A 27773-nucleotide genomic window follows, 5' to 3' on the forward strand; every position below is an offset into this window, starting at 1 on the left:
TCATTTTCAGACAGCCAGTAAGTGATTGTAAATTACTAAAAACTGGTGGAAAATGAATAGTATTCGGAATTTCACAAACCTTTTACGTACAGGTGATTGATTTAAGCTAATTATTTTCATACTGTATCTCTGAATCAGGACCTCTGGTGTTCAGGGATGTACAGCAACTTGTCTTCTCTCTCTGGGAAGCTAACGTTAGCCTAGCAGCTCGAGTGCAGAGCTGTCAGCAGCATTTTATGGGTCTAACTGTCCGTGTATTCATCCTGAACCTTTTAGTACGGGATGTCCGACGCGGTATGTGACTTTCTTTGGTTAGGTATGGCCTGCAAACCAAATTAATATTGTTTGCCTAATATTTTTTAAATTAGGCCTGCGTCTTAAAAAAATGGCATGGTTGACCTTAAAATAAGTTCTTCAATTAGGTAAAATATCAACGGAAACAGCGTAATATCAGTACGGAAACATGTCACAAACGTCACAAACGTCAAAAAACACACCGGTCTCCTGGTTGAAAGTCGTGTGTTTGTTGGACCCATCCACCTCCCCTTTTTCCCGCCATAAGCGCTCTTTCTCCCTTTTTATTCTACGTCACTAGCTCTGAGCGTAGCATATTCACGTGGATGCATTCACATTGCAGTCAGTACAGACTGCATGGTGTGAAAATGACACGCCTAAAGCAAGAACGATGTTCTTATTACACGCTTTTGCCTTGCGCATTATTGTATCATTCACACGCCTTTTCGTGCGACAGGGCGGCATTATTATATCCAAAAATTAATGAGTAATGGTATATTAAGTTTGCCATATGTATCTTTCTCAATGTCAGCTAAATTTGACATTTTATTTTTTCTGTAGAAAACTAGATTACTTGATGTTTCTGACTAGTTTGTATAAACAAACCCTGGGAGGACCTCAACAACTGCATCATTTCATCTGATCCTTTAATATTGAAACAAAAATAACACTATTAAATTTATTATTATGCTTCATACAGACCAAGCTTGTTTAACATATATAGGCCTACAAATACAGGCCTGGAGCTCATAAAAACATAGTAAAAAGTCAAAAAACAAATCACAGATATTTGAAAATAAAGTGATAGCGGGATGGAGTTGTGTGTCCAATTAGCAGCCATATTGGATGACCTTTATTTTCTGGGTAAACAAAACAAAACTGGGTCTTTGTCTGAATAAGGAGAGAGAGAAAAAATTGGAGCGAGCGAAAAAAGAACTTGGCTGTATTTTTCAGATATTTTTTCTTCCTTCCTTCCTCTCTCTGTCACTCCTTCACCAACTGGTCTCAACGGACCGAATACGGCTGGTTGAATTAAACATTTTCAAGGAGCAGCGTTGAGTTTTAAATGCCGTTGCGGTCCCTCAAGCGTGGCCTTTGACCTCGGCTCGGCTGGAAATGAGGACACGTGTATAAACTCACACAGACTCAGTAGATGCATGCATGATGCAGCTGCACACTTCTACTCGAGGAATACAGAAACACAAAACAAACAGGAGATATGCATTTCAGAGAAAACACACACAAACATACACAAAGTAGAAATTCACAGTGACCCATTCCTGGGTTGGAAATTCATTCTTTCACTCTCTGACCTCTTCCCAGGTTTCAAATTGTATATCTCACTCTGGAACACACACACACATATCTCAGAGCCTCCTGGGACCCGACCAGGCAGTGGCTCGCTGGGGACCCAGGCATGACGAACAATTATGGGCTGCTGTAACTGCAAGCTCCCCCTCTGACACTACCAGGCTCCCACTTACCCTCTAATCTCCCCTCCATACTCACCTCCTCCGCGACTCCATCTACCGCAGCGCTGTGTGAGCCCCGCACCTCTGCTCATCTCCATAAATCCATTAGTTCTAACTTCCTGCTCTCTATCCTCGTTTCTCTATGCAGGGAGTGCTCACGCCATATGGTAATTACAGCAAATACTAGTTTCTGACTTGTAAATAGTGTTTACATCAACATCCAAGTTGTAATCACCACTGGGTTCCAGTATATCCAACTTGCTGCTTAATAATGCAGAAGTGCCTGAAAAGGCAAACAAATATGAATGCCTCACATTACCAGCCGAATATAAAGGTCGGGTCGGTAATGCTGAGAAACTATGAAGAGTACACTAGATTTAAAAAATGATCTGACCGAAAAACCAGCCTAGTTTTGCCAACTCTTGTTCAAAATTCACTAAATCTAGCCAGAAAGTCTTCAAGTTGGCAACACTGACAGTCCGTCCGTTCAGGCCTTCCTTCAAAGACACTCCCCCCAAAATATCATAATGAATGTGAACAACAGACATGGTTTGTTTTGTTGTCAACTCCGGTGACGCGTAAAGAGTTCACGTAGGCAGGCAGGTAGGTAGGTAGGTAGACAGGTAGGTTTATTACAGTCCTGTGACAGCCAGAGATACCAGACTTTCTTTCTTCTTTTTTTTGTCAGAGCATTTGATTTATTGATTGCTGTCGGGATGTAATGAGAATTTCAACAAATATAAGACAACAACACTACCAATCCTACCTTTAATACTGTAGATATAGCGATATATTGTCGATGTACATGATTTTTAACCCTCACGCTGCAATCATACAACCATTCTTGAGTTGTCAGATGACGTAAAGGCAAGTGCAAGTCGTAAACGTGGGAATCTTTCCCATCTCTACCATCTGTCCCAATTTATGTGAATGCAGCACAGTGCCCTGTCAAACTGAAAAAGTGGCACAGAGTGTTTAAATTGTGTGTCCTCACAGAAGCTTGGTGACGGAGTGCCCCCCTTCTGCATTAGCTACCTACCGTTGGTGAACCCGTTCTCACTCCCAACTCAACAAATACCGCAGGCATTGGATACCAACGCATGGAGGTGCCCTTTAGCGACAGTATGCAATGCACCGGCCTTTCATCTAACTCTAATGTAAACCCTTCCTCGCCGTTATTCGACGGTCACACTAAATTATGTAGTATTAAGAACGTGAGAGTCGTCACAGGGCGGGTAGGAGCGGTGGTGGAAGGGTCAAACAAACCGTACAGACAGTACAGCACCAAGAGAAAATTTCATTTTTCAGAATTTCTTTAAAGACCAGTAAAAATATTTTTAAAGTAAATTTTACAAAGATCTACTAGCACACAGACAACAACAACAACATGGAAACAATTCAAATCCTGCATAGATTCTATCCACTACTTGAATATACTGACTTGAAAAGTCAAATTTACACTTCTTTGAAACATTACTCTGACAGATGAGTAATGTAAAAAGCAAAAGCAAGAAATTGTGATGAAAAACTGAGTAGGTTATTGATTTCTGACCTTTTTCCAACACTGGCAATTCAATAATATGTTATTTAGCTTTTGGCAGTGATGTAACCTGAACATTCATGGCAATAAATCTTATTTGAATTGAATTGACAGGACGGGATTTCACACCTACCATGAAGCTGCATAATGCATGCTGCTCTTTGAACCATTATTTTAGAGGCTCAACGATGCTAATTGTTTTACTACTGTGCTGCACAGCAGGCAGTCATGAAAAATATATCTACACTATTGCCAACAGCTTATTACTGTAAGTGCACCATTATTCAGCTGCCGTGGTGGAAGCTGTACTGATTATTTGTAGGTAAAAGTACCAACATTAAAGGTGCAATGTGTTAGATCTGGACAGAATTTAGCTTAAAACAGTCAAAGAAATTAATATTATTGGCAGAATGTGAAGAGGTTACAGTGTTGATGTTATGTCAAAGACGTCGGTGTATTGTGGTGCATCTACTGAAAGGGGCCTCATGACAGGACGAAGAAATAGAGCTGCTCCGAGGGCTTGTCAATAATACATCCGTTTACATTTTGAAAGTTTGTTAAATTCAAAGTGGCAGAAACGAGAAAATGACTCGCACCCTCGCCTCGTCTTCCCCGCCGCCGGGAGGCTGCTTCACTGGAACTAAAGCGTGCTGCAGCTCGGGGAGGCGTAGCTACCCCCAATTAATAGTTAGCTCGAATTCAGCCAACCAAACCCCAGCACCAGGGGTCTGCCCCGACTTCCCAACTTTCTGTTGCTGCCGTTACACAGGTTAGACACAGTGATCCACCAGCCTGCTGTGTGGCCACTAACTGAAGCCCCGTCTCCCAGAAATGCAGAGTGCCGACCGCTCTCCTCCCAGCGGGGTGGTCTCCTGGCTGTGGGAAGGACAAGATGAAGGTGTAGGTCGTTTTCTTGTTTCAGCCACTTTGGATTTAATCCAATAAACAAACTATCAAAACGTACACAGACCGTACAGCCACCGGTTGGTGGCAGAGTTAACACAATATAGGCCGACGTCACACTTGAAGATTATAAGATAGCAGTGTTATCTTGACCGGCTCTCAGCGTTTCAGCAGTTTGGTCGCATTTTGTGTTTTCTTGCCCTGCTGTTTATATAACTGATGACTGTAAATTTGGATTTTATGCACCCAGTGGTAGAGGTGCAATGCTGACCCTGGAACATATGGCCAGACATTACACATTGCACCTTTAATGCAAAAAATAAAAGCCTAAATCTTTATTAACAGAACAGAAGTGAAATGTATATAAAGTTTCAAAATAAAAGTACTCTTTATCCCATTCGTCATCTCATGAACCCAGAATTTATCATGGGGGCCTGAGTCCTAGGCTGAGAGCGACTGGGCTAAAGGACTAAAATAAACATATATAAAGGAGTAACTGTAAAGCTAGCTGCTTACACATTGTTGCATCAGTATTAGCAGTCTGATAATGTTGAATATAAATAATTTAGTAGTCACAGGGACAATTAGAATAAGAAGTACATTTTGCTGATAATACTTCTGTACTTCTACTGAAATAAGGTTTTGAATGCAGGACTTTTAATTGTATTTGAGTATTTTAAATGTGTCGTATTTGTATTTTTAATCATTTTAATCCTCTGTAATCAATACGTTTTTTTATTAGTTTTTATATACAATGTTAATCTGCAACTACAGCTCCAAACTCCAAATGAAGAAGTTCAATATTTTCCTCTGAAATGTACTACTGTATGTAAGTAGCATGTAAATAGAGAAAGAAGTAAAGTACAATTACCTCAAAATGTACTTGAGTAAATGTACTTTGTTACCTTCTACCACTGTGCGTCACACATTAGATCCATGGAGAGGCCTTTGTTATGTTTAAGGTTAGAACAGAGAAGATAAAAAAATAATGATTTATCCCTGCAGTAGAGCTGTGCTATCTGTCAGAGCCTTGGACTGTCACGCAGTACTTGACTGTAAGTGCAGATCCGTAGCTCCGTAGTGGCTGTTTGATAGCAGACAGGCTGCTCTCACATGGCCCTCCGCCCGCGGCTGCACTGTCTGTCTTGTAGAATTTATTATTTGAATGTCAAAGAGTATATTTTGTTTCCGTCTTCTATTCAGGAAACGGGAGTTTACCACAGCTCTTCTCACAGCCAGGACTTTTTTTTTTTTTTATTCTTTGTGTATTAACACACCACCAAGGTCCAGAGACGTTTTGTTGCCTTCAAACTCCGCCGAAAGTTCAGTTTTTGCACCAGGAGACATCTTGCTCGTCTTTGTCTGAGCCTTGTCCAGTGGAGCGTAGAGACTTTCACTGACATTTCCAGCAGCACTTAAAGGAAACCTCACAGTATGTGGATGATAATCTCCTCTGCCTCGGTGTGAAGGTTAACCTGTGATTGTTTGTCTGACAAACTGGTATGAGCATGTTTCTGCTTCCTAGAGGAAGAAACTAGTTGGACTTAGGTGACAGTTGCTGTGGGGCCGCCATCAGGCCGGACTCTCAGCTGTAGAATCGGTGTATCTCCTCACCCCTTACTCACCTAGACACACAATTTGCTGTGCAGGTTCATGCTCCCAAGAGGAAACTCCATTATGTCAGATTAGGCGATTGAGACTCATAAATTCATCTTGTGATCTGGCCGAGAGACATGACAAACTACACGTCGGTCCAAGACCAATCATCGCTGGTCGTCTTTCACAATGTGCGCCGATGTCATCGGGAAGGAAGCTTGATGCTAATGGCAGTAGCCTACTCACCGGGTTGCTGAAGTGCCTCTGCTATTTCACGCCATCTTTTTTCTTTTTTCACTTGAGGAAACATCAAAAAGGTGTTTCCTCCATTTCACAATTCCACCTCACATCATTCCTCTTTCACTTCACCATTGTTTACAGTTGTGCGCGCCAGATCGCTCTGGTCCTATTGGTCAAAGTCACAGCCATGACGGAACACGTTGTGGAAGGCCAAAAAAATCAAACGTGCTAGACGTTCTGTCGGGACGCTGTGAGGCGTCCCAGACGTGATGTCGGTTGTCGTCTACTGTGACACACTACACGAGATAAAACGATCGATTGTCGCTCACGACACTCGTTGACGTTCACGATCAGAGCCGACACCCTACGACGGCCGTGTCGGGCTATAATCGGGCTGATATCTTGGAGTCTGAACCAGCCATCACTTTGATCTTTAATGTTGGATGGCTGTCTGTCTGGCCTCTCCGGTTGAGCTTTCGCTGCGGGGCCACAGGTTTTCACCTGGCGCTGGCTGTGACCGCTTCATCCTCCGCACTGCTTCATTCTAAAAGTTGACAGATTGCCTCATTAATGTTATGGTTCCTTTAAAGCATTGGGTTTAAATCAGAAATATTGCCAAATAGGCGCTTTTGCTTTGACACCAAATCCTCCGCCATCATCTTGTCTGTCAACTCTCTCTCGTCCTGTGTTTGTGAAATCTGACTCCTGCTACTCTGAGCTGAGACTCTGTACGGAGCAGACACTTTCCCTTTCAGTTCATAATAGTAGCGTCCATCAACCGTCTATAACACGCTTAGTATTTTACATGTGAGTTTTTTTTTTATTTGATCAACTTTGGAGCTGATAAGCGAAAAATTAGGGCGTTTATTTCTATAATTAAAAAAATAAAAAACGCCAGTGGGGGTGGTGGGCAAGTAATGTAATCGGTGTATGCCCGACCACCGCGTGACACAGGTAACACTGACTACCGCGGCAAGCCCAGCACGGGCCCAGTTTTGACAGTCAATACACATCCACCTAACCTTACACACACTGAATTTGGGATTCAGCAGGCGGATATTGCTTTACAGCTGTGATTAGCTGGGTGTGTGAAGAAAGAGGAAGCCGGCAGCCTGCTGATTCATGCAGCTATTAACCGGCATCGGGGAGCGCTCGCCTATCTGCGAATACGTCAATTACAAAAATACGATTACAGCCTTGTAGGAAGGGGAGGATTTGTGTTATCCCCAGCTTTCCCCCCTTTCTTTCTCTCTCTCTCTTTCACACATACATTTTCTTCGGTATGTCTTGTCCTCTATCTCTCATTCACTCCACCCCGAGTGAGAAAAAAAAGTAGTTATTAAATAGGTTTTTACCAAGAAAACTCAAAAGAATGTAAAAAAAGGTAAACATTTAACGTGGAGTGGAGTGCAGGAAAAGAAGGATGGAAGAAGGGGGAAAGAGTGAGGGATGAGACAAGGTGCAGAAGACTAATAAATGTTTGAGGCACTAGATGGATGGAAAGAGGGACGAGTGGGCGGAGAGCAGGTTAGGAGAGGAATGAAGGAATACATTAAGGTGGAGGGTAAGGGCAGGGACATGCAAGACGTGGAGCATAAAGTCCCACCAGCCCTAAGAGAATGAGTGCAATGGTCCAGACGTAGCTGGAGCACTGGCTTGAATCACCATCGCAAATCCTATTTCTGTTTTTTCCCTAAAGCTGCCGGGTTCACACGGGTTACCCAGTTTGTGAGGAATCAATAAGAGACCCGGGGCCAGATTTACTGAGGCTTTGCAGTTTACGTGGCATTTATATCTGCAAGGGGCATCTCTCTCTCTCCTCGTTGCATTTAAGGCAGGGACGTGCAAATAACAGGAGGAGACATGTTAGCAGAGGTTGAATATGGATTTACGAAGGTCACGCAATTTGCAACTGTGTCGGGGGGAAAATTCACCGCCTCTGAAAATGAGCATGTGGGATTTACAGTAGACGAGCCACAAGGAAGATTGTGGTGATGAAAGGAAACATGCACTTAGGCTGTTATTATGACATTGTATCTGACTACTGTAACACAAACAAATAGTGGACGGGGAGTTTTGGTTTGTGCACCTTGACTGGTTGGCGGACGCATACAACCGTGAGGCGGTGATTCTAGTTTGTGAAAGTCACATGGTGCAAAGAACAAAAGCCATCAGACCAACACATAGCAAGCGTCCCGATGCTGAACATGGCTTTTGTTGTGTTAACATGCACATTAAGTTAAAGTAGAAGCTTTTGTGTTTGAGGACAAAGCAGGATGAAAGAGAGAAGGAATAAGACTTGGAGAGGGTTGAGAGAGAGTATGAAGGAAGGAGGATAGGAGAAAGGAGGGAGAGTGAAGTAGGAAAGAAGGAAATGCAGTTGATTACTGAAGGAGGGAGGAGAGAAAAGCAGTTTGTTGAGAGCAAAAGAAAAGGTGGAGGGAGGTAGAGAAGAATGAGGTAATGAACTGACCAGCCATTGATTTCCTTCCTCTTGTTCTTCCTTTCATTTTGTCTTTAATTCCTTCTTTCCGTCCTCTTCCTTACTGCCGCTCGCTTTCTTGAATTCAGATTTCCAAGGCAAGCTTTGCTTTTGTTTTCAGTAAATTAGCCCAAATCCTTCAGCACACACACACACACACACACACACACACACACACACACACACACACACACACACACACACACACACACGCACACACACACACACACACACACACAGAGCCTAGTGTGGTTTAAAGCCACAGATGGTCTATCAGAGGGGAGTTTATGAGTATTTCAAGCAGTGATGGAAAACCATAGGGAGAAAGATAGTCTAGTGTGTGTGTGTGTGTGTGTGTGTGTGTGTGTGTGTGTGTGTGTTTGGCTGTAGAGGTCTATGAATAGCGACAGTGAGGAAAAGGCTGTCAGAGTGGTAATTCAGAGCTCTGGCTGCACCCATCAACACCAACATTGGCTGAGGAGAATGGAGCCTTGTTGAAGAGGCTTTCTATAACACAATGTGCTGCTAGGAGCCCCGCAACACATCACACACTATGTGGATGCTGTGTGTGTGTGTTGTATGAGTGAGGAAAAAACAAAACAAAAAAGGATAGATGCACATGTGACATACTCTGCTTGAATTCCCCCTTCCTTTAGGAGTGAGGTTAGACTGATCCATCACTGTATTTTACATTGTGTGCCACCAGTTTGGCAAGAAATCTGCAGGACTTCTTCACTGTTCTTTCAAGGCACATTGAGCTAATACTCCTGGAGTGTCTGGCACTCACAGACGGCGGAAGGAGTGGGAAAATGTTTAGACTTCAGCAACTGCATTTGTACCAAAAGAGGCCTTGTTTTTTTAAGAAACACGTGCACCAGTACGACATCGACATGTTTTCAAAGACTACTAGATATCATCCCGTCAGTGACTCTGATGAGGCAGTTTCAATGCCAATATATGTATTGGTCGGCCATTAAGGAGGTGGATGAGTCCAACAAACACAAGGCTTTCATCCAGGAGACCGCTGTTCGTGTCCCGTGCATTGAGTTTCACCTTCACATTACAATCAGCTGTTTGTTCGTGTCCCGTGTTGACAACTTTCAGTTTCACTTTCCAAATGTAGAAGTTTAAAGCCCAACCATGTAGTTTTTTCTTAAACCTAACTAAGTGTTTTTGTTGCCTAAACCTAAAGTGACGCCAAGCGGTCGTATGTGACGAGTTGGGATGAGAACGTGTTGGTCTGTCCCATTCTTGTGAATGCGATATCTTAGGAACGCCTTGAGGGACTTCCATCTAGACTCAAGGATGAACTGATTAAGGTTACTGTGACCTCATAAAATACGTTTTTGGCCATAATTCATTAGTCTAATTAATTTCACACGAATGTCTGAGAGGAAAAAATTATGGAGTGATGACAATTTGGACAGACATGGATGTAAACTGTAACTTGACTGGTTGGCGGAGGCATACAACCGCGAGGGGGTAAGTCTAGTTCACTGCAGACAAAACCCAACTGGAACTAATGACATTAACAATGGATTTATTCCAGCAATGAATGCAATGCAGTACAGCAATTAATAATATTACCACTGAGTCTGACATGTCAAAGTGTCTGTTGTAAGGTCTCAATTGCCTCTTTGTTAGCAAACAGGTGCTTATTTACACATTCAGCAGATATGGTGAAACGCTATCATTCATTTGGAGTTGTGTTCCTGGTCACCCGGCAAATATAAGTCCAATATTCACTCTCTTTTAGCTCTGTTTATTGTCTTCACCATCTCCTGAGAGAAATATATCTGTCTGTATAGCTGCTAAATGCTTCGCTGTGTTCACCAGCTTGTCTCTAACTGTGTCTGTCTGCTGTTTGGAGCTGGCAGGTAGCACACAGTGACTTTTTAGAGTTTTAGAGTTTCATACAAACTTAATTTTACTCACCACCCCCAAGCAGTTTTCATTCCACATGTCCACAGAGCCGGTAGACTCTGACTGAGTCACGCCGTCCATTCTGCAAATATGTCCGGAAGATGGAAGCTGAATAGCTGGTGATCAGAGCAGTTTGGGGGGATTTGAAGGCTGTTAAATGTATTTTTCAACTTTGCGAACAAGCTTAGCTGCAAATAGACTCAGCACCTTGATTGAGTCATCTCGCTGACATCAGACAGATCAGGTGGGGACAGTTTTCTGCCTGTTCTCACCTTTCATTCCTCTAATCAGCAGCCAGTATCATGCTAATGTGCTCCAGCTATTAATAGGAAGGATGCTCCATACTGCCTCCGTCAACACCTGACTCACCTTAACTGGCTTCACTTGAGAGAGAGAGAGAGTGTGTGTGTGTTGGCATGATTATCTTTCCTCTTCAGCTCTGTTTATTCCTTCATCTGCTCCCTGCTTCCTTTCCTCTCAACTTGTCCTCCCTTTTCTTTCTTTTTTCCTTTCTCTCCTTCTCTGTGTTTTTGTTTTCAGCCTTCAATCATTCTCTCCTTCCTCTTTCATATGCTGCGTTACATTTATCTTGGAGATTGGAGATCGGAAGACCCGAGTAGACCGCATTCCAGTACAACAAGTCGGAAAATTTAATGGGATTTGCTCCAGCCAGGTTAGCCATTGTTAGCAATACCAGTTGATAAAAGGCTTGCCGTGGTAGTCGGTGTTATACGGTGTTCGGGCTCACACCAATTACATTACGTACCCGCCACCCCCACCGTCGTTTTGTGTTTTATAGAAATAAAAGCCTTTTCGTTAATTTCCGTGTATCAGCAGCGTGTTATCAATACTTATTACACGGCTTTGTTGAATACTCGATTCTGATTGGTCAATCATGGCGTTTTACAGTCTGTTATTTCTTTATAGCAGACCGTTGCTATGTATAACAGACCGTTGCTATGGGCGCAGTTCTGATGTCGGACTCTGGCGGACCGTTTTTGCGTGAAATTATCGATTTCTTCAGTAAGTAGCCGTGTAATAAGCGGGATAATGTACAGCTAGCGGGTCATTTATTGTGAAAGAAACCCCTTCAGGGCGATGCAAAACCTGTCGCCCTGTCAGAGTTTATTTTACAACAGTGACCGGCTCGCTGTACGTTATCCCTTACATAGTCGGACGACGGACGCTACAAACTGAAAGTGAAAGTGTCTGCTCCATAAGGAGTCTCAGCTCAGAGTAGCAGGAGTCAGATTTCGCACACACAGGACGAGAGAGAGTTGACAGACAAGGCGATGGCGGAGGATTTGGTGTCAACGCAAAAAGCAAAAGCGCCTATTTGACAATATTTTAGATTTAAGCCCATTTTGACGTCGGAGTTCATCTGACTTTCCGAGTTGAAAATCCAACTTCACGGGCGTCCCAGTTGATGTCGGAATTTCCAAGTTCCCAGTTTAAACGTAACACAGCATTACTTGTATGTCCTTCCCCACCTTCCTCTCCTCCTCTTCCTTTTGCATCCCGGCCGCTTCCCTCCTTCTCCTTTTTCTTCCTCCCTCCTTCTTCTTACCTTTCCTTGACTTGTTTCCTCTGTCCCTCCTTTTCTTCTCCATCCTCTCTGTCTCCTCCCTCCTTCCGCTATCTCTTCTCCCTCCTCTCCTCCTTCCCTCCCTCCTCCAGTCAAAGGAAGTCAGCAGAGAGAGACAGAGGGGAGCAGCGCTGCCTGCTAAGCAGTTCAGCACAACACACTCACAAAGCTCTTGAATGTGTGTGTGTGTGTGTGTGTGTGTATGTATGGGCATGCACACTTGAGTATTAAGTTTGTGTTTGTGTGTAACTAAGAGAGTGTTTATTCACCAGTGCGTGCGTGTGTGTGTGTGTGTGTGTGTGTGTGTGTGTGTGTGTGTGTGTGTGTGTGTGTGTGTGTGTGTGTGAGCGTGAGCGTGCGTGTTGCAGATGCCACTATTTATCACGCTGTCTCTCCTTATCTTATTCATGAAGTCCAGCTATCGCCTCCCCTCCCCTCTTCACACACACACCTGTCCAGAGCTCTTAAGCAGGTGTTACTTTTCTGGCAGCTCCAGCCATTAGACATAATGTGCCTGAAAGTTTTTTTTTTCTTAAATTAAAAAGTGCATGTGAGCGAGACTGTGTGTGTGTGTGTGTGTGTGTGTGTGTGTGTGTGTGTGTTCATGTCTACCTCTCTTTGCAGCGGCCTAATTAATGTCGTCTGTCTCACTTACAGTGACAATGCTTCTCCTCTGTTTTTCTTTTCTCTCCTGTCTCCTTTTGTTCAGCCCTTGCTCTTCTCCTCTTTTATTTGTATCTTGTCTCTTCCCTTCGCCTCTCTACTGTTCTCCAGTCTTGTCTCATCTTTTCTCCCCCTGATATATACAGTGTGTATGAGTCAATATGCACAGTTATGTGTTGAGCCTCGGTTACGCTCTCCGCACACACGGACATGAGCTGACGCGGAATCGTGACGAGGGAACGTTTGGATATTTTATACTTTATACTTCTCCCATACAGTCTCCCAAACTGTAGACGGTGTATCGAAAGCTCACGTCTACAGCATGGTTTCTGCCCATCCATGTCAGCGTAGTTAGAAAATGTAGGATGTGCAAGGACAGGCGAAAACCAAGCGGCAACCTCCGGTGAAGAAATGAAGCCAACGCAGAAGTGCCAAAAACTGCAGTTCCTTATACACCATATGATAAAACGTATGTTTGGATGAAACTATACATATTTAATGCCATTTCTCCTCCTCCCCTCTCCTCTTTATCTGTCTCCCTGACAGTCTGGTTCCAGTACAGCACCTCCACAGGCGGACCCCTCCACCTCCTCCTCCGCCTCCTCCTCCACCTCCACCACCACCACCACGAAGGCCGAGGAGAAGAAGCTTTTATCTAAAGACTCCATCCTGTCTCTGTACGCCAGCAGCTCAGTGGCCAGCCAGCCGCAGAGCCAGCAACAGCCTGCTCCAGGTGCACACACAGACACACACACACACACACACACACATGCAGCATTGTTATTAACCCTTTGTCATCCATATCTAGTCAGCTTGATCGTCTCATCCAGCATCCACATGGAACTTACGAGCTAAAAATGTGTTCACACCAAACTAATTTGCAGCAGTTTATCTCAACTCGTAAGCATGTGCTCCTTTAATCTGTTCAATTACGGGGAATTAACTGTAAACAATGTCATCAATGTATAAACAATAAATATTGCCCCAGTAGATCTTTATGATTTTATCATAAATGTTGTATTTTAGTGTATTTTTATCAAATATATAATTACAGTTATAGGCAAAGAGTAGGAGAAGACATTCAGTTGCATCATTGTCTATAGGATGTACTAGGCGAGGATGAAAATCTTATTTTTTCCTTTATTGCATCTCCATTGTAATCCCCATGGTAATGCAGTTTAGGTTACTTACAATGGATTCATATTCTTTCACTTCTTACCTTTCAAAGAACCCCAGATACATATGCATATGAGCCTTGTGGTTCAGGAGTTATTCCTGATTCATTTTGGGTTGTTATTGTAAGCGTTTTTTTGTTGGACCCATCCACCTCCACTCCCACCCACCCACAGTGTGTCTTTTCTCTCTTTAAACTACGTCACCACACTCCCGGCGCACTTTCTCTGAGTTTTTCTGTTGCCGCGGATGAATTTACGTTATAGATAATGGAAAGCCCGGTGCATCTCCTTCAGGTGCTAAAGGGCGCCTCGTGCGCCTGTATGTAACGCAGACGGCCGTGACAAAGCATCAGTATTTGACGGCCTGGGAGAGAGAACGGGCTGGGAATACATGCGATTTTTTTTTATTATAATAGATGGTAGTTGTCTAGGTGAGGATCCCCAACAGCTACCATGTGTTTGAATTCAAGGACAAACAGGTGAAGCCACTCAAATGTGTTGTATACGTAGAATATAAACAAGCACTGTATACACATATAGTATCTCATAAGTGGGGGAAAAACATACAGTAATATAATAGCGCTCACTCAGACGTAGGTGTTTGTACACACACACACACAGAGACACACGCCCACACACTTTCACACATACATCAGAGGAAAGATGTATCATAAAAATGGAGGAGAGTGAAGGCAGATGAAAGGTCAGCGTGCTGAAAAGCAGGCAGGTCCACTTACTGGAGTCCCACTGCATCAGTAAAAATAGAGAGGTGTCTGCAGATTCACACTCAGCTCACAGTTATTATGTTTAAACACTGAAGTGCCAAGACTGTAGGCGGCTGTTCATACACAAGCAACAACCTGAGCATGTTTGGAGTGTGTGGGAAAGCTTTAGTGGTACATGTTTTCTGAATGGCGGAAGATTTGTACGGCAGACACATGTGCATATTGATTGTATTGCTGATGATTACAGTGACGTACAGAGGATTAGGAATCGGGATGAAGGGCTTTCTGCTGTGTTATTGTCCTCTCTCAATCCAAATAGATGCTGATGGAGAGCAAAGCCAAGAGCCGCTCGCCAGGCTAATGCCTCAAATCACTGACTTACATCCTGTCCGTGTGTGTGTGTGTGTGTGTGCATCAACATGGTGCCTCTCCATATTGTAACAGCATGGATGTGGTTCTGAGTGCAGCTTATACCAAAATGATCAAAATGTCAGAATACACTGAAGTTACAAAGTATTATGAACAGTCCACGGATCTGTTATTGATTTCCACTTTGAGCCTGTGCCAATGGAGGATTTTAAAACCTTGAGACTTGATGTGAATTGTGCTAAAAGAGGCTGTATTTCAGTATCTGGTGTTGTAGTACTCGACATCTGTCTTAAGACCACTTTTTGAAGATCTCGCCTCAGAATCAACCACATTTTTTACTCGGTTCTGTCTCGGTCTCAGAGAAAGAGGACTCTGGATTTTAGTTCAAGATCAGTCACAACTGCGGGGATTAACTAAATTGCCTGTTTATTGTCTGATTTATTATTAACATCATTACTTTGATTGCTCAAAGAAAACAAAGGAAAATTCCCACCACATAAATAATTCACCTCTGCAATGCCTTTTGATTGTTTTTATCTAGACATGTCTGACGGTACACTTGCTCACACACATACACAGCATATATGTCAATAAGAGAGGTGAATGAAGAGGAATCTTCATTTGTTTTCTGTGGGTGTTTTTATGGAAATGTGGATCAATTTGAGGAGTGCCTTTGGTTTGCACGTTCCACATTTGATCTTAAGTGTGTCATGCAGTGTGGGACTCACACTGGTCTTGGTCTTGACTTGGTCTCAACCCCTCTAAATCTTGGTCTTGTCTCGGTCTCGATACACTCTGGTCTTGGTCATGATTTCCTGTGCATCCCTGAATTTAAAGCCCTCGGGAATGGCGGACTCTGCCACTAACAACGCAAAATATTACATAGATAATTATGTAATTACAGAAAGTAAATACATTGAATGGCTGATGAAATATTACCATTGATAGTATCTAAACTGGGTTGTCATATAATTCAATTATAAAGGATTATAACATTATAACACTCCCAAACACAGCAAAGAATTGCAGTTTTACTATTTGCAAGGTGGGTGTTTCTGAGACTCCCTTTTTTAATATTCTGTTTATAAACCACTCTTCAAGTATCAAGAAAGTGCTTTCTAGAGAAAGGGAAATGAAGTACAATAACAAGACATAGTTAGTGACTAGTGGCCAGACTTACTTACTTAACTTGTTTTTAAGTGTTTTGAACATTTTAGCTCTGATGTGAAAGTTTGACCCCCTTAAGATTTCTTATATTTTGGATTTTAAACTTTTACTCTTTAAATTAATTATTTTCCCACATATTTCGTTGTGAATCAAAGAAAAAACTAGAGTCTTGAAACCAGTTTATTTACTTCAACACAGCTCTGTTCGCTCTTATGTTGAGTTGAAAATATGCTCAGTAGTTGGAAAGTTAACATGAAAAACTCTGACTGTGTTTTTTGTGCTCCAGCAGGAATGTACGTGGGCCAGCCTCAGTTCACTCCGCAGGGTTTCGCTCCGGGGATGGCCGGAGCCGCCCCTCCACCCACCATGATGGGCGTAGGAGGGGCCATGATGTCCGGCGTGGCTCTGCCCAACGGCGGCTACATGGGTGTGCAGCAGCAGGGCGTGATGCCAGCCAACCAGGGTCAGAACATGTACGGCATGCAGCAAGGACAGCAGCAAGGACAGTGGAACATGAGCCAGGTAACAGATATATATATATAATTCATTTCATGGTCATGATGAACATTCATCTTTTATGAAGCACACTTACATGTTTATTAGTAACCTAAATAAAAAATGTCAATGTCATTTTTTTCTCTCCACCACCTGTCAAAGAGCTCCATTATACTGGTCCTAAAAGTTAATATATGGTCTTTCGCAATTTTCTGCTCCCAGTGCAGTAATGACCTCACCCCTTTCAGCCGCTCTAAAAGCACAAGAAGAACATCTTGAATTAACTGTTCAATCTGTTTTATAACCAAGGTTAGTGTATAAAAATATAATGGATTTTTTTCCCACTAAGTTCTGTCAAGTCACTTTCTTGTCCCTTCGTCCCTAATTCCAGCACCATGAAATGATTAGCGAGTACGTGATGAATGTTTGAGGGATTGTTTGATGCAGGGGGAGTGGTGATGAAGTCTTTTAAAACTAGCTAAGAGTGACACATAACCCAGTGGAGTTAAATGTAATATAATAAAATTATAAGGAAGCTAGGTATTTTTTTTTTGATTTTCGTTCAACATGTGATTAAGTCCAGTATTATTCTAGTAGTTAAACATGTGACTATAGCCAGCTGGACGGGACTAATATACACTATGGAGCCAAAATTGGTCCCTTAGTTAAAATCTAATCTGCTTTAGTTAGTGTCGCCCAGCGTGGGTTCAGACTTAAAAAAAAAATGAAAACGACCGCGAGAAGTCGTCTGTCCGAGGAAAAGACTACGGAAAAAAATCATTCATCTGCTTCGTGTGTGGTGACACGAAAAGACGCCTCACGGTCAGCGTCTCTGTTCATTTTCTCTCCATGTCTTTATAAATGCATAATACTGTATAGGCTTGTTCTGTAGCTTACATTAATTATTAAAAACACACAAATAGGCCAACACACACAACGGCCGCCGTGTGTGCCGCTGTATCAGTCTTGAGTCCAAAACTCAAATTAGATTAGATTAATTCACAACATGTTTTTATTAGGGCTGTCAATTAAATTGCACCTGTATTAACAGACACTCAAGGCTTCATTTGAAAACCTCAATAGAAGCTTTGAATGTAGATAAATAATATTCGGTTCAGCGGCTTGGTCCGATTCACTTTGTTTGTTTCCTATTTACAGAGCTAGGGCTTTGTGTACACCAGATTTTTTTTCAGCGCTCACACAGATAGCGGACCGTGAAGAGATATTCACTAAATTTGACAAAAAAGCGCCGTGGATGAGAATCATACACTCCACCTTTAACTAGGCCTATGTCTTATTATCATTAAAAATGAAAATACAAAAAGCAATAATAGATTATGACAAAAAATTTTACGACCCTGTCCGTCACAGACAACGAGAAAATGTAATGCAACCACTCGCTCAAATATGACACACGTGATGTCTTTGATTGATTTGAGACAAACAACACCCAGGAGTGTAAGGGGAAGCAAACCGGCTGTATGAGCTTTATTTTGCTGGATCTGATGCATTTTTCCGTTTTATTTTTCTCGTGTTAACACCAGGTAGAAAATGGGTCTCTTACATTTTATAACTTTAATTTATCCCAGTTAATGAACCAAACTCACTAATATTTACAGAGTACGCTTAATAAGTCAAGTCAATTTTATTTATATAGCCCAAAATCACAAATCTGCCTCAAAGGACTGAAGCTGTACTGCCAGTTAGGGATTTAATTAAACAAGACGTTAATTATCATGCCTGAGTGCAACTACGACACTGTTAATAAAACCCTCAGCTACGTTAAGTTAAAGCTAACTGGATATCAACATCAGGGCAGGAAGTCAGATCTGATACAGTATGTACTGTACCTTGTATGAAAATGTATCTATGATCCATTAGCTTCAAGTAAACCGTCTGATAAGGTGGCAACTGTGACTGAAACATTACTGAGAGGCGTGTTGGACACGGTTTGACTCAGGAGTAAAGGTCGGCCCACACTAAAAGATTTTTCAAAATCTTAACATATTTTGAAAATGTGAGAGCCCCCCCACATAACAACATCACACACTATCACATTCATTCATGAACAACAAGAGTCACAACTTCAAAACCGAAAAGATCGCAAAATCTCTAGCGATCAAACGTGACTTTAGTGTAAACAAGTATGGTGGACGACGGGCAGGAAGAATTAGCGATGTTAGTTTTTGCACTTTGCACGGAAAATTCATGAAGAGAAAAGAAGGATGAAGTCATGGAGACACGTTAAATAAACACTTGTGTTGTTGCCACAAATCAACAAGTTGGTCCTCCATTTCTGAGCTCCATCTTACTACCTCTTCATGCTTCATGTTTTGCATTAGCTCATGCATTAGCTCATGCATTAGCTCATGCATTAGCTCATTCATTAGCCGCGGCAGCTTTTACGGCGGTGGTTGTCCTTTCCGTTTCAGTCAGCTTGGTTCACAATTGGCTATCGTTCTTTCCCACGTCGTCGGCTGTCTTCGGGGTTCCCCACACACAACAAGATATCCGATCGTAAATATTGAACATGTTTAATATTTACAATTTGAAATCGGTGCGGCCAGGATGGACTTCCGAGCTGATCGGGGATGTTAAAAAAATACTCTTAACATACCTCACGCCACAGGAATATCTGGAAAGATAATCTCTAGAACCATCAAAAAATCGGCCCCAAAATCGGCTTGATTCTTGTGTAGTGTGTACCCGGCAAAAGAATCCCCGAGTCTGAATAACGGATATGATCCCTCCATGTTAAAATAATTTAATTTGCCTAAACTTGATGACATGAGGACATCCAGCTGTATCTATACTGGATCAATACTGGGAGTCCTGTCAACACATCCGTCCACCGGCTTCCCCTCCATAAGTCAAACACACTCACCGCTTATACCCAGTCCTCATCATACAGTGTACTGTATGATAACTGCTGTCAGCATCTTGACACCCAGGGAGGTTAATGAGAGATCACACACGCACGCACGCACATACACACACACACACACACACACACACACACACACACACACACACACACACACATACACACACACACACACACACGCACAGGCCACTGCCTTTGAACAGTCGAAGATGGAGGATGAAGAGGTGTGTGTGTGTGTGTGTGTGTATTGTGCAGGAAGACGTAATGGAATAGTGAGTTGATGAACGAGCGCTTGGTTGCACGTATGTCCGGGCTTGGCCGACACACATGCATAACCACACACACACACACACGCACGCATGCACACATTCCTCCGCACACACTCACCCACAGCTCTCAGATGACCAGATAAGCGAGCAGCGCTGCACCAAAGCACATTCATAATAGATAAGGCAGAATGGAAGGAGGATGGCGAGCAGAGGAGGGGGCGAAGGAGAGGCGAAGGTAAAGAGCGAGGGATGGAGGCATGGGAGTCGGGTTGAAGGATGTAGAGTTGCCCCCCCAACCCCACCTCCCTCCCCTTGCCTCTGGGATGAGGGAATAGCTGTCTATTTTAGCTCTGATGAATACGAACACTGACTTCTCTCTTTCTCTCTCTCTCTCTCAGATGACCCAGCAGATGTCAGGCATGGTTGTGAGTGGCGGAGGGCCGGCAGCGGCCACTTTTAGCCAGTCAGGGGCCCCCGTGGCTGGCTGGCCCGCGGCTCCGCCTGCGGCTTCCGGCCAGACCCTGAGCAATCAGCTGTGGAAGTGATGAAAAAGAGGTCCAGAGGAAGAGTGGGAGGCAGTCATATGGCAACAACTGACCCACCCAGCTCTGAATAATAAAACGCACAGCGGGGGGTAGTTTGACTGCCATCAATGCCCCCCCAAAGCCCTACACACCTTCACCATGATTCCTTTAAAAGACCAGATGACATCACACTGGATGGAGTGGGAAAAAAAGAAAGTCTGGCAGCTGTCGTTCCCATCTTTATTCAGCTTTCCTTTTTGATTTTGTTGTTGTCTGAAGAAAAAGACAAAAACAGCAGAAAAGAAGCTTCTGGACCAATAACTCCAGGTGTCTATTATAGTATATTATATCATTACCCAACTGGATAGTTAGTGAATAGTCTTTCCATTCCTACAGTAGATATATGGCTATCTTGTGGTTGGTCTAAATGCTACCGTGTCCTCGCCCCTCTCTCTGCTGTGTATATTGTAACCCTCCCCCCCTTCCTGTCCTCCCCTCCCCCTCTCTGTAGGGCGAGCAGTGTCTCGTAGCAGATAGTCGTCTGAACAGTACTGTATTTATGTGATTATGATGTGAGCCTCACGCCGTTTTCTTTCAGAGCCATAGGAGAGAGGTTGAGTGAGTTTGAGTTCTCGTCATCACATGACGCTCCGTGGGGGGGAAATGTTTTGGAGATGAGGTTCTCCAGTTTACTTTAAAAAGCATCCTGTGGAGTTTACAGTAGCACTGGTAAATGGAGTGTAAAGCTGCTTACAGTAGATGTTATTTTGCTTTGATACAGTGTCACGTAATTTGACCATTTTCCTACGAAGAATTCAAAACATTCAACAGTCAAACAGTGTCTCATTACAACCACATGAGGTTAGTTTTCCCCCCCACAGCAGCCAGTGTACCGCTGATCAGCTCTGCAGTAAAGATCATATTCACCAGTGGTTCCTAATCTTGAGGTTGAGTCAGAAGATACACCTGAGGGGTTGCAAGAAAATAGGAAACAAGAAAAAACAAGACTCGGTCAAAACCGAGTTGAAATGAGCCGTTTCCTCTGCGCTCCCCGAGGCAAATTAATGCGCTACTGGAGTCACCTCAGTTTGTCTTTACTGCACTTTAAATAGCAGAATCGGTAGTACTGTATCTCCGGCTGTGTTGTGGTTTCGTCACTCAGATTGTTGTCAGTTCGCTTCCACCTTGCAGGGAAGGACTACTACTACCTTTTTCTTTTTTAAAAACTGGACCAATGTGACACCCAAAATGTTGCTCCCTTCATGTATGACGCTATAACCGTATATTCTGCCATCCGCCATCTTTATTGTGGTGTTTTTGTTGTGTGCAGTTCAAGAGAAGCACAGTTAGTCTGAAGCAAATAAAGCTGGATGACCAATCAGAGGGCTAGACGATGAGGAACAGGATTGAACAGCGTCAGCTAAACGGGACCTGTATGAAAACGCTGGATGGGTCCCATCACCTCTGTCCAGTCTTTGTTTATCGGGAGTAAGAACAGAGGAGCAAGAGTAGAAATGAACAAACATATCGATACTGAATATTTGAAACGGTTTCTCATTTTCCGCGGTATCGATACAAATCAGCTGCGCTGCCTTTCTGCTCTCTCTTCTCTCCGGACAGTGTGTTAACACACACAGTGCTATTTATCTTTTAATAAAAACCTAAAATGATATGCCCTCGATGTTGACTCATTTTTTATTAAACATGGTATCAAATATTGATATCTGTCAAGGTATTGTATCAAAGTTAGAAATTACAGACACACAGAAGTTTGAATAGATGGGAAGCCAACACAGATAAAAAAAACTATTTACATTACAGAGAAGTCAAATTAAATGTGGCAAAGCTAACAGTCAGATCTCATGATAGAAATTCACATCATGCTCTTAAGATTACAAAGGGTGGGTAAAGAGTTTTGTCAGATGTTAAAGATAATGAACAAGCAGATAAACTGGCAAATTAGGCTAGTAAAGTATATGACAATACAATTAAGATGTAGCTTAGGTAGGGGAGAGACAAAATCATTTATTATAACAGCCATAATTAACACTTGTCAGAAGGATTAGGATACAGACGATAATGGAAGATGTAATAAACAATATAATAATAATATACAAAAGTCAGTTCAGGTTAAACAGTTCAAAGGAAGATAACTGCAGAGAGGAGGTAATCAGGTAATGGTGATGCAGGTAATCTGTCATAGAAATAAAATATAACAATAATAATTCTATGGGTGTAACTCTCTGGAAGATCACATTATGTATTGCAATAAATATAATTCAGAGGAAGACATTAAGAAATATACATGAGACAGGAGTGGGGTCTGTGTCTGTCTGTCTTCTCTCCTCTTCCCTCTCCTTCTCTTCTCTCATATTAAAGTATCTCGAAAAAAGTCATAGAATATTATGTAGAAAAAAATAAAACAGTCAGTATAGTATGTCGAAAATTTAAAAAAATGTCATATTATAGTATGTAAAAAAAAAAGTCACAGTATAGTATGTCAAAAAAAATGTCTATAGTATGTCGCCATTTTAAAAAAAAAAAGTTATAATATATTACGTCGAAAAGAAAGTCATAGTATATTGAAAAATAAAAAAAGTCATTATATCATGTCGAAAAAATAAAAAAATGTCATAGTATAGTATGTGGAAAAAAGTCCTTTTATAGTACGCGACAATTAAAAAAAAAAAGTCATAGTAAAGTATGTCGAAAATTTTAAAAAGTCATACTAGAGTATGTCGAACTTTTTTGTATTTCAAAAAAGGGATGAAAAAGTAATAGTATAGTATGTTCAAAAAATAAAAATAGTCATATTAAAATTTAAAGTCATATTATGGTATGTCCAAAAAAAAAGTCATAATATAGTATGTCGAAATTCTTTTTTAAAAACTTAAAAAAGTTAGAGTATAGTATGTCCAATTAAAAAAAAAATTAAAAAAATATCATATTATAGTGTGTCGAAAAAATGACTCATATTATAGTATTTCGAAAAAATTAAAAAAGTCATAGTATATTAAAATTTAAAAAGAAAGTCATAGTATGTCGAAAAAAAGTCATACTTTAATATGTAGAATCTTTTTAAAAAGTCATAGTATAGTATATCGAGAAAAAAAAGTCATATAATATGTCGAAAAAATAAAATGTCATAGTGTAGTGTCGAAAAAAATAAAAAAGTAATCGTAGTGTCGAAAAAATAAAAAAAGTCATAGTATAGCATGTCAACAAAAAAGTCATAGTATAGTATGTCGAAAAAAAAAAAAAAAATAGTATAGTGTCGAATAAATAAAAAAAGAAAGTCATAGTATGTCGAAAAAAAGTCATACTGTAATATGTAGAATTTAAAAAAAAAAAGTCATAGTATAGTATATCGCGAAAAAAAAAGTCATAGTACGTCAAAAAAAAAAAAAAAAAAGTCATAGTATAGTATGTCGAAAAAATAAATAAGTAATAGAATAGTGTCGAAAAAATAAAAAAAGTCATAGTATAGTATGTCGAAAAATTAAAAAAAAATAATAGTATAGTATAATGAAAAATTAAAAAAAGTCATAGTATAGTATGTCGAAAAAATAGTCAGAGTATAGTATGATGAAAAAATAAAAAAGTCAAAGCATAGTATGTCGAAAAAAAACAAAGGTCATAGTAAAGTATGTCGAAAAAAAACAAAAGTCATAGTATAGTATGTCGAAATTGTTTTTAAAAAGTCATAATAGTATGTCGAAAAAATAAAAGTCATAGTATAGTATGTTGAAAAAAATAAAGACGTGTTGAAAACTGCACGAAAAAGTTAGTATAATATGTCGAAAAAAGTCCTGAAAAAGTCATAGTATCGTACGTCGAAAAAAGACATCAAAAAGTAATTGTATAGTATATTGAAAAAAGCCAGTGTAGTACGTCAAAAAAGTCATACTATGCTATGACTTTTTTTGACATATGAGTTTTTATGACATACCATAAATGTTTTATTTTTTTATGGCTTTCAATGACATACTAAACCACAACTTTTTTGATATACTATGATTGTTTTGACATAATATACTATGACTTTGACTTTTTATGACATACCATGATTTTTTCATGACATACTATACTATTACTCTATAACTTGTTTCGACACACTATACTATGACTTTTTTTATGAGATACAATACGATGAGACCTTTTTATGGCATACTATAACTACAACAACAACAACAACAACTACTACTACTAGTACTACCAACATTACTACAACAACTACTACTGCTGCTAGAACAACAATTACTAATAATACTACTACTATGATAACAACTACATTTGCAACAACTTCAACTATTACTACAACTACTACAATTACTAGAACAACTACTACTACTAGTTGATTTGATAGTTACCAAATCTTTCTTCCATGCGCTCCAGTTCTCGTCTCCTCTAGGCTCTTCAAGTCGCTTCGTTCATTCAGCAGTCTGGACAGAAAACAAGAACATTTACACCAACTTTTACAAAACATATAAAGTCACTCCTGACCCTGTTTCACCACTTTTTAACAGACTTTTTGCATCAGTTTTCATGGAAGATAGATCAATAACAGATGAAAACACAGGTAGGTATATTGGGTCATGCATTGATATGATCATGTAATCACAATGTGTTGTGATGACAAGGAGATAAAGTGACTTATATTTAATTAGGCTACATTCAAGGCCCTTTAAGTCACAAAATGACTCACATTGATTAGACAGAGACCTTCACTGTCTATCAGTCCATAGATTTGGTAACAAAAGGTGAAAAAAAATCTAATACAAATCAAAAATAAAACATGCATGTCTAGGTAGTCAAGTGGTTTCGACACTATGTAATTCCCCTGGTTCCATCTACACCATCTACTATCAATAAAAATGTCTAATGCGAGATAAATATCCTTAAAAAACGATTAAAAAAATCTGAAACAATAATCAAAGTATCGAGAGAATATTTTGCTTTACTGGTGTTTCCTTACTCTGTGACATTGCCTCGTCTCGGAGGCGGCTGAGCTGCTTCTGATGAGCCTCCCTGTGGCTCTCCAGCTGCTCCTCCAGCATTTTCTGGAGGACGGAGACACAAATAAAAATCACATTACAGACACACAATCATTCAAATATAAAAATCATGTCATTTGACTGTTGCAGTTTCCAGCTGCGTACAGAAGGAAGTGTTTTTCAGGTCCTCCTCACCTTGATGTCCTCGTCTCCATCCGGCGGCTGTAATATCAGCTTCAGGTATCCTGCAGTTCTGAGAGACAAAGATATTCTCTGGAAGTGTAAATCACATTGAATGACGTCTGAATGTCCAAGTCTATTACAGACCATATCCTATAATTTCATGAATTTGTTCATAACGAAGCTAAAGAGGCCACAGAATTTAAAATATGTTGTATACTTTTAATATTCAACAACATTAAACACAACAAAGCCGGTAATGGTAAATGGACTGGGACTTATATAGCGTTTTTCTAGTCTTCCGACCACTCAAAGCGCTTTAATGAGAACACACATAACCTACCTCAGAGCTTCATCACAGAGAAGATGTTGTCTCAGTTGGTCTGTATAATGTTCCTCTTCTTGATGTCATCCAGGCCGCATATCTAAAAGTGTGTGACAAATAAAAGCATTTGTCTTAACATGCAACACAGAACTGACAGTAAAAACAATACAAAAATAATACACTTTTATAGACTTTATAGTTATATTCATATTAGCATTAACACTGGAAAGTGTAAAAATGTAAAAAAAAAAAAATGTAAAAAAAAGTCATAATATAGTGTGTCGAAAAATTAAAAAAAAGTCATATTAAAGTAAAATTAAAAGTAGGCCTATTTACAAAAACTGCTGTTGCAGTGTACAAATTATTTTGGTTATTGTCATTCTTTTAAAGTCACCAGAATGCAGGAAACAAAGACTCTGAAACTCAAATTTTTCTGGGGGAGGACACCTTACTTTGTTTGGTTTTGAAATTCTCCCTGTTTTTGAGGCCTCAAGGTTGGCAAGTATGATTACTGGATGTTACTTCAAGACAATACACACAATGACAATGACAATACAGCTGTTTTATGCACCAGATATAATAACACAGACCCACAGATGTGCATTCAACAAGCGCTGGATGCGTTCATATGAGTCAGCCATCTCTGTTTGTCACACTAGTTCTCAAACTTTTTGGGGCCAGGAACTCCTTACAGGGGAAATTTTTTTTCCAATGACCCCTCATAATCGTAACACAGATTAAGATTAATGCTTACTACCATTTATTCTCTTAGATGCTATTAAAACTAACTGTATTCTAAAACGTTTCAACCTAAATACTTCAGACCTGTTTCATAGTGATAAACAGAAACACATTTCAATTTTAAATCATCTTAATATCACTTATATACTTTTAAACAGAGGGTAATTTCATTCAAATTGCATTTGGACTCAACTTGACAGTATTTATACTAAAAATAATTGATCTTAAAAGCAACAGTAGCAAGACTGGCATAGTCCTAATAAATCCAGATATTTACAAGCTGACTTTCAGTAAGAGCTCCAGCTTAAAAATAATGAACTTATTGCTGTGTGTCACAATCATATCAGAGTTTCTATTGGTCCAAAGCTACAATACAATATACAATATGCTTGTTTTATTGGTGCAAATGGTCCCTATGTGCACTTTTTAATGATGCAGCACCATTTTATAATTTATAGCAAACTATGTCAGGGACCCCCCTTTGAGGATCCAGTGTGCACTGACACTGTGGGCAATTTGTACAACAGGATGTGTGATTTAGTTGTAGCTCTTGATTATAAAATAGATCTGGCAGCTCTATTAATTTAATAATGTTTAAGCTACTGACGTCATCATGAAGCCTAATGTTACTTTACACCACCACATATACTCCTGTACTCAGTACACGTCATGTTTCTAAACATTTCGTTTGAATACAGTTGTTAAACAAACTTTTTCCAGCACTGACCTGCAGCAGCAGCAGCTCGTGTCTCTGCAGCAGCTCCACTCACCTCTCTGATCAGCTTCACCTGCTGCCGGTGTGTCACACAGCGGACGCTCTGATTGGCTCTGCTGCTATCGCGAGATTTCCCCCCACGGGATTACAACCGCCTGCTCTCATACACAACTACAGTTTATTCACAGATTAGTTTAAGGCAGGGGTCAGCAACCTTTACTATCAAAAGAGACATTTTAGGAAAAAAAATAAATATATATATATGTCTGGAGCCGCAAAACATTTGAGCATTATGATGAACGTAATACAGCTTATAGTCAAAGTATATACTATATAAATCTAATGCAGTAAGGGCCAAAGTGCAAATGTACTACGGAGTATTAGGGCCACATTGAGGGAAAAAATAATCTGAGATTTCCAGAATAAGGTCATAATTTTACAAGAAAAAATTCATAATTTAACGAGAAAAAAGTTATAATATTACGAGAATAAAGTCAGAACTTTACCAGTAA

At 40.7% G+C, this 27773-nt stretch overlaps 1 protein-coding gene and 1 long non-coding RNA gene across 15 annotated transcripts in view; one reads left to right on the plus strand and one right to left on the minus strand.

Moving 5' to 3' along the window:
- LOC141774357 (stromal membrane-associated protein 1-like) overlaps nucleotides 1–21978 on the plus strand; it is a 91909-nt gene extending 69931 nt beyond the window's left edge. For 5 of the 9 annotated variants that reach the window (XM_074646980.1, XM_074646978.1, XM_074646983.1 and 2 more), the window contains 3 exons: nucleotides 13245–13431; nucleotides 16421–16656; nucleotides 20181–21978. In XM_074646980.1, coding sequence (XP_074503081.1) covers nucleotides 13245–13431; nucleotides 16421–16656; nucleotides 20181–20327 — 570 coding nt within the window. In that variant the 3' untranslated portion in view covers nucleotides 20328–21978. Of the gene's footprint in view, nucleotides 1–13244; nucleotides 13432–16420; nucleotides 16657–16851; nucleotides 18921–20180 lie in introns of those variants that run through there. The other 4 variants (XM_074646982.1, XM_074646979.1, XM_074646986.1 and 1 more) reach the window with 2 other exon arrangements.
- A 5-nt stretch (nucleotides 21979–21983) lies between these two features.
- Nucleotides 21984–27436, minus strand: LOC141774359 (uncharacterized). 6 transcript variants are annotated; one of them, XR_012595312.1, is made up of 7 exons: nucleotides 27317–27376; nucleotides 26392–26492; nucleotides 25824–25905; nucleotides 25496–25553; nucleotides 25282–25366; nucleotides 24677–24748; nucleotides 21984–22688 (listed from the first exon to the last, which is right to left on the minus strand). It is a non-coding gene; the product is annotated as an uncharacterized LOC141774359 (long non-coding RNA). The 6 variants fall into 6 exon arrangements; XR_012595310.1 differs by having other exon boundaries at nucleotides 26396–26492; nucleotides 27317–27374; XR_012595314.1 differs by lacking the exon at nucleotides 26392–26492 and having other exon boundaries at nucleotides 21984–22459; nucleotides 27313–27436.
- Between the last annotated feature and the right edge of the window lie 337 nt (nucleotides 27437–27773).

This window comes from Sebastes fasciatus, chromosome 9, assembly GCF_043250625.1.
Source record: "Sebastes fasciatus isolate fSebFas1 chromosome 9, fSebFas1.pri, whole genome shotgun sequence".
NCBI classification, from domain to species: domain Eukaryota; kingdom Metazoa; phylum Chordata; class Actinopteri; order Perciformes; family Sebastidae; genus Sebastes; species Sebastes fasciatus.